Below are 12345 nucleotides of genomic sequence, written 5' to 3'. Positions count from 1 at the left end.
TATCATTTATTCAAACAATTTAACTGAGGGTGTACCATGAATCAGGCCCTAGGTCAGGTGCTAAAGCTAAAGTGGTTTTAAAAAAGAAAAGACAGGGGTTGCCCACAATAGCCAAACTGTGGAAAGAGCCGAGATGCCCTTCAACAGATGAATGGATAAAGAAGATGTGGTCCATATATACAATGGAATATTACTCAGCCATCAGAAAGGATGAATACCCAACTTTTACATCAACATGGATGGGACTGGAGGAGATGATGCTAAGTGAAATAAGTCAAGCAGAGAAAGTCAATTATCATATGGGTTCACTTATTTATGGAACATAAGAAATAGCATGGAGGCCATTAGGAGAAGGAAGGGAAAAATGAAGGGGGGCGGAAATCGGAGGAAGAGATGAACCATGAGAGACTATGGACTCTGAGACACAAACTGAGGGTTCTAGAGGGGAGGGGGTGGGGGGATGGGTTAGCCTAGTGATGGGTACTAAGGAGGGCACGTACTGCATGGAGCACTGGGTGTTATACGCAAACAATGGATCGTGGATCACCACATCAAAAACTAATGATGTATTGTATGGTGACTAACATAACGTAATAAAATAAAAAAAAAAGAAAGAAAAAGAAAAGACGGGTGCCTGGGTAGCTTGGTTAAGTGATCGATTCTTAATTTTGGCCCAAGTCATGTTCACAGGGTCATGAGATCGAGCCCCAAGTTGGGCTCCATGCTGGGGTGTGGAACCTGCTTAAGATTCTCTTGTTCCTCTGCCCTCCCCAACCCCAACTCCTGCACACTCTCTGTAAAAAAAAAAAAAAAAAAAAAAAAAAAAAAAGGACAGCTCTGGCCTCTGCCTTCTTGGAATTACGATTACATTACTATGTGAGTAAGTGAAAATACATGCTCTTATGTAAATATGTGGGTTTTATTTTTTTCTAAATAATAATGCTAATATGTTAGTATTTTAGTAATATTATCTAGGCTTTTTGGCCAGGTGTGTGTTACAAGACCTTTGTTGGGGGCTAGACATTATGACACAAATGTCAAGAAGTAGCACACAAAAATGACAACTATAGTCTCAAGTACCAGTGGTACACCATCACTGAAGGTGCCCTTTCTCATACATCCTGTAAAGAGAAAGAAGCCATGCTGAGGAGGACCATGAGGCAGTCCTCATCCTTCTTTCTACATGGCTTAGTACTTTTCATTAGAGCACTGAGGGAGGAGGAGTCATTTATGACTTCAAGAGACCAGCTACCCTCCATTCCTCTGAGTAATTAACACTCCTAAAGGAGCAACCAAATAAAGTGACCACCTGGCACAGCACCTCTGAAAGACTGCCACCTTGAACTCTGAATTCTGACAGCGATTTATCCAGAAGGAACTTTTGTAAACGTAAGCAAGCTAAAGCCACACAATGAATCAAACTCAGTCAGCTTATCTTCTCCTGGAGCCTTTCTTTGGTGGGGATAACACCGCCCTTTCCTTTCACAGCTAGGTTTGGGCTGGCTACTTAGGTTTTCAAAATTAAAAATATACTGTTTAGGAATACATATATAACTGACAAAACTATAAAAGAAAAAGAAATGATAAAGGAAGAAGAGAAATGTGATTGTGGAGGGGCATGTCAGGGATTATAAATAGTAGTAAGTAGTATAAATAAGTAGTAAACTCCAGGTGTGGTCCATGGACCAGCAGTGTCAACACCACTTTCAAAAGTTTGTTAGAAATGCAGAATCGCACACTCCACCTGAGACCTTCTGTATCAGAATTTGCATTTATGTAATGTGTGTCTACACATTAAACCTCGACAGTCACTGTTCTAAACAGTTGTAATATGCTATTTTTATACCTGGAAGATGGGTACCTTTAGTATTATCCTCCAAAATGTACATAGTCTATACAGTCTTCTGATGATGTGACATGTCTCTAATTCAGCCTACAAATGGACCCACTGTCTACACACTGTTAAGTAGTAATTGTTAAAATGTGGGGGAAAGGAATGCTACATAATCTGATCTTCAAACAGTACAAATTCAGATACAGATAAAACTTCAGGGATCACATAAACCAACCTCTTCGCTTTACAGGAAATAAAACCATCTGAATCAGGAAAGGGCATGCCCCCCAGGGTCAGATTGCTGAATTACTACAGCAAAGTTGGATCAGAGCTCAAGTCTCCTGATCCTCAATAATATTTTATATCCTGTAATAACACTGGTTTAATACATCATGACTGAATTTTTCCTTTATGAACAAATACTCATGTTAAAAGAGAAATCAGTATTAAATTTTTAAAAAGTAAAATAATTCTTAAAACCAGTACCTTGTATATTTAATAGTAGATGCCCAATATATATTTGAATGAATGATTCACTCTGAGGCAGAGACAAACTTTGTTATCCAACTCTTCTTAAAGGGATGAGCTAAATTATAAAATGATTAATAAGTAATTTCCTTATGGAAAAAAACAGAGTTCAATTTTTAGACAATTTATAATAGCTCCTCTACAATAACCAAAAATAGCCCTTATACTTTTATCAAAATCAGAATATTTTACATGTTTATTATTTGGGTATGTGAATCTGTTTGATTTCAGTGAAATCAGTATCTGAAGTAGGACTTTTAAGATTATGTAGAATATTAAAGAACAGTAATACTCACCAATACTAATTTCATCATCTGTTTCAGCATCACCAATACATTCAAATTGGAAATCTTGCAGTGACTGGGAAAATTTCTGTACCGCCATAGACAGATCTGTAATTAAAAAGTTAAAAAATCGTAAGTTGAAGGTACCATGGAATATGAGATTTTCCACATGCATTACTCTAGAACTTCAATTTTAACACTTTATTTACCAGAAGCTTTTAAAATACCAGCTTGACAAATTGAAGCAGATTTTAAAGAGACTACTAAAGAAATATTTTAGGAACTGGAACTGCTCTGCTCACAGGGGATTTACCCCTTTAAGAAAGTTTTGGTGCCAGTTGTGTATTATCTGGAAACCAATTCCCAAAGCCTTTATCAAAGAACTACCATTCACTCCCCATAAATGGAGCATTTAGAAAGAAGAAAGAAAGAAAGAAAAAGAAAGAAAGAAAGAAAGAAAGAAAGAAAGAAAGAAAGAAAGAAAGAAAGAAAGAAAGAAAGAAAGAAAGAAAAAAAGAAAGAAAGAAAGAAAGAAAGTCAGTCACTAAGGTTGCTGATGGAGTGGGGAGAAAGGGAGGGGAAAGCAGCCAATCTTTGATTAGAAAGGATCCCCAATGTACAGACTACAGAGCAGGTAAGGAATGTGTTTTGATCTCCTAAGGCCACCTAAAAGGCTGTTTATGAATAACCTCATGATTTATAGGGGACCTCAAGCTAAATACAATCTTCAATCCTGGCTTCAGTCTGAACAAAGTCCAGAATGTGACTAAATCCAGAAGAATTCTTTATTCCTGGAGAGAATAAAGAAAAGCCCAGAATAATGAGAAGTAAATCCCTGGGATGCAGCCTAACAGAGTGATTAAGAATGCACTCTGGAGCCAGGCTGCCTGGGTGGAAATCCAAGTCCCACCAAGTACTTGCTATGTGACCTTGGGCAAATTATTTAACTCCTCTGGGCCTTTGTTTCCTCATCTGTAAAGAGCGAATAACAATTGCATAACCACCTCACACAGTCGTTTTAAGGACTGAGTAAATTAACATTTGCAAAGTGTTTAGAACCAAGCCTGGCACTTAAAAAAACACTGTTTAAGTTTTTTAAGTAAAATTATAAATCAATCTGATAGTGCAGCATCAGAGGCTTTAAAGATCCCATCTCTCGTGAAACTACTCTGATCATTCATACCAAACTTTCCACATAAGTCTGTGCCAGCAGCAGAACATATTTTTCTGGAATTCACTCTATAACTTCATTTAGTGGTATCTCCCATGAGTTCAAGTCCAATACCTGAACTCTTACATTTAATTCAAGCAATAGAAGCCAAGAGAAGACTCTCTCCTTACCAATGTTTAGCCAGACTCCTCTGAGCCCTTACCATGACTAGGCTTCTACCTTGGCTCCCAGTCCTCACTGGCCCTACATAGTCCGGTTTTATCAAGAATCTTGCCAAGTCAGTTTATAGAGAATTCCCCACTTTGGATACAGGATCAAAATCTTCATCCCCTACCTTTGTCCTTGGCCTACCTTCACCAAGAATCCTCCTTCCTTTGATGTCTCCTACTAGTAATTTTCCATTCCAATCAAACATCCCCCTAACCCAGCCCCAAGCCTGCTCCTTGGCTATAAATCCCCACTTGTTCTTGTTGCATTCAGGGTTGAGTATGATCTTTCTCCCCTATTGTGATAGATAATCTTGACACTTTTAGCAGTCTTTTTTTTTTTTTTAGATTTTTTTTTTTAATTTATTTGACACAGAGAGAGAGAGCACAAGAAGGCAGAGTAGCAGGTAGAAGGAGAGGGAGAAGCAGGCTCCCCGCTGAGCAAGGAGCCTGATGTGGGGCTCAATCCCAGTACCCTGGGATCATGACCCTGAGCTGAAGGCAGTTGCTTTTAACCAACTGAGCCACCAAGGCACCTCTAGCAGTTTTGAATAAAGTCCTCCTTAACATTTTAACTGGCGTCAGAATAGTTTTTTCTTTAAGAGAACAGTTTGGCCCCATGCCTAGACATGACCCCAGGATTTACTGTGGTAACCGACCATTCATGAAACCCCAAGCACCTATCAAAGTTAAGTACTCATGAATGAATAGGTCTTCAAACACTTTTTTGTGCCATTGTGATCCAAAGAACTCAACAACACCCTGAACAAAGACAATTCTGAAGCTGACAGGCCTTAAGCTTCAGAGAGGCTTTTTTTAAAAAAAGTCAAAATATACACACAAGAGAAATTAAAAAAAAAAAAAAAATATTCTCTGGAAAGATGATGCTACTCGTAGATTACACCTCTTCCCACAAAAGGGCTAAAACTTTGGGTCAGCTGCATATTCTTCTTGAGAATTACTTTCAATTTAAGAGTGTTAGAACGTTCTATCACCTTAAGAATGGCTCTCCATTGGGCTTCCAGAAAGAAAGATAAAGAGAGCCTTCTTAATGAATTATTAGTCAATGAGAAAACAAAGGCTTCATTAGAGCTAGACTTCATCAATTACCTTTGAGCCCTTGGACAATCATTTATCCTCCCCAAAAACTATTTTTCTTATCTATACAACAGAGAATTAATACTGATCTCAAGGGGTAGTTCTAAAGACTAAACAAAATATGTGCCTGGTACATACTAGGCAACTCAATAAATGGCATCAGTTATTATCATTCAAGTCCAACTTATAAAGGTGGGAAGGTTGACTGGCCTTCCAGACAGAAGGACACTATGCAAAAGTATGCATTTATCTGACAGTGCACAGTGCACAGGTAGAGAAATCTGGCTATGGTTAGAGAAATCATAACACCTACATCAAATGTTATGAGAAGACAAAGAAAGAAAGTAGACTCCTGGGATAATTTTAAGTCAAGCTGTATGTGGGTACTCTCCCTGAGACAGGAATCACATTCCATTTAACGTCCCTTTATTTTTCTATGTACAATATAAACGCTTATGGTAAAATGGATTTGAAATCACAGATGCAATTCCTACAGCAGAGTTGAGATGGGGGATAGTGTATATGGATGAATCAGGATGCTTAAAGAATTTTATGAGATATTCTTCCTTCTCTCCCCTCCTCATCACTAGTTCCTCAGAGTTTCCCCTCAAACACAATGAGCTATCTGGAAGCTTTGTCCTAGGGAACTCTAACACAATATCCCCTAATCGACCATTTCTTCCTAAAATACTCTTTGCTTCCCATGGCCTTGCTCCTTGACTAAGAAAGGTAAGCTGCTTTGTCCTTATGCAGACATCACAGTGGATGCACTGTAAGAATTCCTGTTCCCAAACAAGAACCTAGAAGCCCACTTTATAAGCTATTCTTATCAATATAGCCAGTGATTGAGAATGTGAGTTCTAGTGGCAGAGTGGAGGGCTAACTTCCTGCCTCTACCAATCAGTGACATAACTGTGGGCAAGTTCCTTAACTTCTCTGTATCTCAGTATCCTCATTTGTTAAGTGGAATAGAACCTGTCTCTCAGGGTTACTGTGAAGAGAAAGTGAGTTAAATATAGATGAAGAACTTAGAACAGTGTCTGGAACACAATTAAGCACTCAAAAGGTATTGGCTATTTCCATGTTAAACATCTTAGAAAAGAAAAAAAATAATTCAGGAACGAAGGTGGCAGCTGTTAGACCTTAGATAACTTTGGAAAAGCCAAAGAAAACCATCTGCTGTTGACAGTAGTTTCAAATTCTCTCTTGGTGCACTGCAATCAGGCCATGACAATGACAACCTGATTATTCAGTATTTCTGTGTAAGAGATAGGTGTCTATTTCAACCCTGGAATGAAGAATGCATGCTCTCTCCATAGTCCTTTCGGAAGCATAACAAGGCAGAATCCCACATTTTAAAAACTTGGTTCTCAAGTAATTCAGATGATAATTCCAAAAATAATGAGAAGTTCGAAATATGACTTATTTTCAACTTCAAGTGTCTGGGTTCTTGACTTTCCTTTTATTTGTTCTCATTTTCTAAAAACCAAAGTAATAATCAGGTCAAAAATATTATCAAGGTAAAGAACTTATGATATTTTCTGCCAAGAATATTGATCAATCTTCAAAATGAGGAATCCAGCTCACTCTCTTGGCTCCGTCTTCCTCTGAAATAGAACACACAACACCTTTTTTTTTAAAGATTTTATTTATTTATTTGAGAGAGAGAATGAGAGAGAGAGAGAGAGAGAGAGAGAGAGAGCATGAGAGGGGGTTGGGTCAGAGGGAGAAGCAGACTCCCTGCTGAGCAGGAAGCCCGATGCGGGACTCGATCCCGGGACTCCAGGATCATGACCTGAGCGGAAGGCAGTCGCTTAACCAACTGAGCCACCCAGGCGCCCCGCACAACACCTTTAACTGACTTGAAACCACATGAAAAACACTATTCCCTAATTGTCTAAAGTTTCTGAATAATGGCCAGATGCACGATACAGAAGTACTGGTTCTAAAACCTTTTAAATAAAATTGATTCACATCTGACTATAAAACCTGATTTTAAAAATTCTATTGTTGAATTTTAAAGTGTCAAAATGTGTAATGATAAGAATCTACATTTTCTCTTAAGTACAAAAAGAAAGATCAAGCATATAAAATATGACAAGCAAAGAGTTCTAGTTTAGGCAAGGGTGTCTCTTTCTCCCTATTTCTACCCAACTATCAGAACTTGAGAACAAACAAGAAAAAGATCCCAGTCAGAGCCACCTGGCCACATTCTAAGGTGAAGGTAGAGGAATAACATTTACCAGCAAGCAAGGTTGTACACAGTAAAGACACCACAAGTACTACCCGTACCACATCTTTTCCATTTGCCTAACCTACAAGTTAAGCAAGGATGTCTTCACGTATATTCACATTAAGTTGAAAGAAATTACACTGGGCTTTAATTAGTCAGCAGTGTTTTTATATCAAAGAGTTAACCTGTAGCGCCCATGATTAGATGATGCTAATGAAACACTAAAACTTCATTTCATTAGAGAAATAAAACACACTTAGTAAATAATTATAACTCTTCTTATACATTAAGAGCTACCTTTTACTTTAGAAGTGTTAATGGGATTATTTTTATAATGTTAGCTCGGAAGTGAGCTATATTTATGTCAGAGTCCACCGATACAAGGCAGTTCTTCCTGCAACCCAGTTGCTCTGAGATTAGATTTAAGACTCACAGGAACAATATATCCCAGACGTATGTGTTGTAGAATTATCTTTACACTACCATGCAGAAGGCAGATAGTACAAAGCAATGGGAATAATGGGTAAAAACAAGATACATCCTTTCCTCCAAAAGGGCACAGTCCATAGGAGCATCAGGCAAGTAAATAAATCCTATCATAGGTCAATTGATAAAGTCTCTTATAGAGGTTAATAACGCCATCACTACAGGTAGTACTTACTATGTGCCTTACTATGTACTTTTCCAAGCACTTAATGTAAATTAAACCATTAATTCTCACAACAGTCACATAAAGCATATATCATCACTCTTATTTTACAGACGAAGAAACCAAGGCACAGGCAGGTTAAGTGGCTTCCCCAAGTTCGTGCAAGCTAGTAAATGACAGAACCAGATTTTCAACCCAGAGAGCTTGGCTCCAGAATTCCTACTCAACCACATTGTCAAGACTGCTCTGCACATCAAGATAGTATATAAGAAGGCACAATCCCTTCTGCTTGAGTGCATGGGGGGAAGGCTTCTCAGAATAATCAATGAAAACGGAGACTTAAAAGACGTGACAACACACCAAGCATGGCCAAGTTAACAAAACATATAGAATCTTCCAAAAGGCATCTTCTACCTACATATCCAACCTCACCCATCAAGATTCACACCAAGTTGGGGTACTGGTTATTACTAGAAACAACCATCCAGTCTCTTGTACCTATGTTTATATTGTTATTCCACCTTCTAGAGATATAATCTTCTCCACAGTCTCTTTCAATATATCTCTCAAGCCCCCATTTCCCCCAAAAAGCCCTTCCTGATCCCTTCCAATCTGGCATTATCTCTTCTTTCACACTTTCCACTATATGTTGTGACACACTTGCTGTGCTTTCTCTATTTTACCTTTTACCCTGTTATCCATAAACCTAGTCTATCCACCCTATTTTCAATAACGTAATAAAGGTAGGAAGTTCTACCATCTGTGAATACTATCCAAGTATCCAGCACCATTTCTTATATACAAGAGCTCAACTTTTGAGAGCATAAATTTCTGTGAGGTGAGTCAATACTCAAACTTTGCAGATGCCTTTCATCTTCCATTCTTCCCACTCTTGCAATCCCCTAATGTGGCTTTTTCAACCAATGGTAAAACATGGGTTGTCCATTTTCCAAAATAGTAATAAATAATAAAATGTTTTACTATTTACAAAAAGCTTTGATATACATTCACAATAATGATAGCAATAGTGTTGATATTTTACTATTTCAAAGTTCTTACATATTTTTTCCTAATTCTCACACAAAGCTATGAGGGCTGATGCTCTGAAAATTTAAGTAATAATTTAATTTGCCCAAAGTCTAAGAGCTGGACACCAATCTGGACAGGTCTTCTGCTCCCCAAATTTGAGGTTCTTTCTGCTGCATCCCATAGCTAATTCCCAATGACTAACAAGCATTAAAATCAGGGAAGGTGTGCCCTTTAACAACATCTCACTAATCCCTCACCTGCTATATAAATTCCAAGACAGTAAGACTCCATGTATTGAACTATATATAAGAGCTGGTTATGCTTATTAGCATGGAATAAGCTAGCAGCGGACATACATTAGATGGTCATTATTAAACACCATGCTAGAAACCAAAGGAAATTCACATCATTCTTATACTTTCTAATGCTACAAGATAACTGAGTAATAGTCTAGGTGTTAAGCTTCTTGAAGGTAGGTATATATTCTTCATCTCATTTTGCCCTTAGTGCCCAATAGAAAGCAGACACAAAAGAAACCAGAGGGACCAGAAAGACGTAAGTGTACACCAATGCATTAATATAAGAATCCACCGTAGGGGCGCCTGGGTGGCTCAGTTCCTTAAGCGTCAGACTCTTGATTTCGGCTCAGGTCATGGCTTCAGGGTTGTGAGACTGAGTTCCGCATTGGGCTCCACACTGGGCGTGAAGCATGAAAGATTCTCTCTCCTTTTCCCTCTCCCTCTGCACCTCCTGCCTCCCCTCCCTTAAAAAAAAGAAAAGAATCCACTATAGATCAATTACCAAAAAGCTTATGGTACTGGGAACACACATGAGTATAACTGGAAGCCTTAATTCACTAAAAATCATACTGAACATTACACAGAAGAATGTGTTCAGAGAATTATCAAATAAACCTGAGTTTTTAACACCTGCAGTTATGTTTCTAGTGTTTCTCAGAGAATTACAAATGTCAGACTGCTAGATGGAGAAAAGTCAGAGGAAAAAAACACTAGGTGTGGGAAAGTATTATAAAAACACAATGAGACCTTATCAATAAAAATCATTGCTATGGCTCTTATTTGAAAAAGTTTTTAAATGCCCACTTTGTTATTTTCCAGTCTACATAAATGGATAGAAAATACTGGTTGTCTAGTATTAACAATTAAAGAAAAGTCTTCATAAAGAAGGCCTTGGACAAAGCTTAGTAACGGTAATAGCTCAATATGTGTTATGTTGAGCTAAAGTGAAATTGAGTGACTTGCAGTAATGGGATCAAAGATCTTTCCTTGTGAGCCTTGAGAAATGCTGCCATGTAGCAATAGCCTTGATCACAGGAGATAAGTGGAGACAAAAATCACCAAAGGGCAATGGGGTACTGATGCTGTTCTTCATCCCTCTGGAAATGCAAAAAGAACAGACTACTCTAGGCCACTAAATTAACCTGCCGTGTTTGAGGATGAAATAACATTGTTTTGTCACTGTAAAGTTGGCCTAGCTTTAGATGGCCTCATTCATTTCTATAACAGATGTGTATTCAGGGTATTACTTCTGCATCCTGTTTTGGATACATGCACCCTTGTGGCAGGCAGTGTAAGTCAAAGCATCTGTTTTCAGTGATACTGAAGTCTTATGTGATGAACGTACTCATATCTGGGAAGAAGTCCTTCATTAGAATCAATCATTCTTTCACGTCGTGAATTAAGTGTGTACAAGAGTCTAAAAGACATGGTCGCCAATCCAGGGACCTCCATCTATTGCAATATGTCTTAGAGCAAGCACTTAGCCTCTCTGAATCTCAGGTTCCACATGTACAAAAGAAAGATAGTAAACCCTTGCAAGACTGTCATGAATATTATGTGAAAGTGGCTTAGCACAGTGTCTGGTACAGAACAGAACAAACTTGAAATACTGGTTCTCAACAAATGTTACCTATTAAACCACTATTTATTAGGATGGCAAATGCAGAATATGAAATATTTTCATTGTAAGCACAACATATTTAGTCTGCGAATTAAATTACTATCTTCAGGACAGCTTTAGTGAAAATAAATAGTGGTGCTGGCCTCTAAAGACCAAACAGTTTGTAATCCCATAAATGATATGTGTCTGGCAAGTAGTTCCAGAAGATTCCAACCTAAAAACAAACAGGAACCAACAGTTGGGGAGATTTTATCCACAGTTTCAATAAAGCTACAAATTCCATAAAAATTAAAAACGAAAACCCACAAAGACTTCACTGCTGCTTGAAGTGAAGTTAAAAATAGAAAAGTTCAAAGGATGAAATAAACCACCCATCTTTCTACCCTGGGGAATAAAGCTTGAAAAAGGAAGGGTGAGGAAACAATGGCACACTGCAGTTTCTCAGGATTCTCTCCCTTCCTCAGTAAGCACTCCTTTTCTCTTCCTCACACTCTTTCCTTCAGGAGGGCTTGTCTTTAGTCACGTTGTTTTACCTCAATACTTGTTTTCTTTTAAAAAGTGCTGTATATTTATATGCAGGCAACTCCTCCATGGTGATTTTAAGTCTGAATGCTGGACTTCCAAGCAAAATTGAATAAAATATCCCTCTTGCCTTTTTTTTTTTAATTTAAGTTAAAAAACATGGAATTCCCCAACATGGAGACTCTTGCAGCTTTCCTAAGCTTCCCAGCAACACATGATGGGCTGGCAAGTTTTTGTGGGCATCCTGGTCTGCTTTCCCACCCATGACCTCTCCCTAGTCCAATCACTCATTTCATACTACTTGCCAGGCATCTACAACTTACAGTCTTATCAGCAGACTCAGCAATGTGAAGTGTTTTATTGTTCTACCCTCACCTCCAGCCCACTTTTCTTTTGACTACCTGAAGTATGTATCTATCCAAGATAATGACTGGGAAGAGTATCTGGTGTTACTTTACCTTACCCATCACATAGCAGCCTATTACTAACTCTTAAAACTTGCTTTTTCAATCAGCCCCTTCTTGGTATCATATACCAAACACATTTGTGGTTAAATCATGATTGGACTAGGTAAAATTTCCTTCTTAAATCACCACACTAAATTGTTACCTACTATGCAATTCAAGCATATCATCTTTCTTCTAGGTTTTTCAGGCTATCTTTTTTCTCAGACTTCTTTGCATCCTCAACATGCCTGCCAAACAAACCACTCTAAACTTGAACTCTTTCAACATGGATGAAGTTATTCCCTATGTTGGAAAACATCCCTTTGCTTTCTGTTAGGACCTTCAAATGTCTTCAAATAAAGAAGTACTCACAGCTCCACTGTGAAGCTTCCTCATACCTCCAAAGAGCAGTTGACTATACTTGA

The 12345-nt window shown here is 38.2% G+C and overlaps 1 protein-coding gene across 1 annotated transcript in view; it reads right to left on the bottom strand.

The window, feature by feature from the left end:
* Nucleotides 1-12345, bottom strand: part of ARHGAP42 (Rho GTPase activating protein 42) — a 302672-nt gene that overhangs the window by 224788 nt on the left and 65539 nt on the right. The window contains exon 2 of the mRNA XM_028119626.2: nt 2659-2754. Within this exon, the coding sequence (XP_027975427.1) occupies nt 2659-2754 (96 nt within the window). The remainder of the gene's footprint in view (nt 1-2658; nt 2755-12345) is intronic.

The sequence above is a fragment of the Eumetopias jubatus genome, unplaced genomic scaffold (genome assembly GCF_037043125.1).
Source record: "Eumetopias jubatus isolate StellerSeaLion01/CBP00866 unplaced genomic scaffold, mEumJub1_p1.0 scaffold_13, whole genome shotgun sequence".
NCBI classification, from domain to species: Eukaryota; Metazoa; Chordata; class Mammalia; order Carnivora; family Otariidae; genus Eumetopias; species Eumetopias jubatus.
This window is presented reverse-complemented; position numbering and strand designations above follow the sequence as displayed.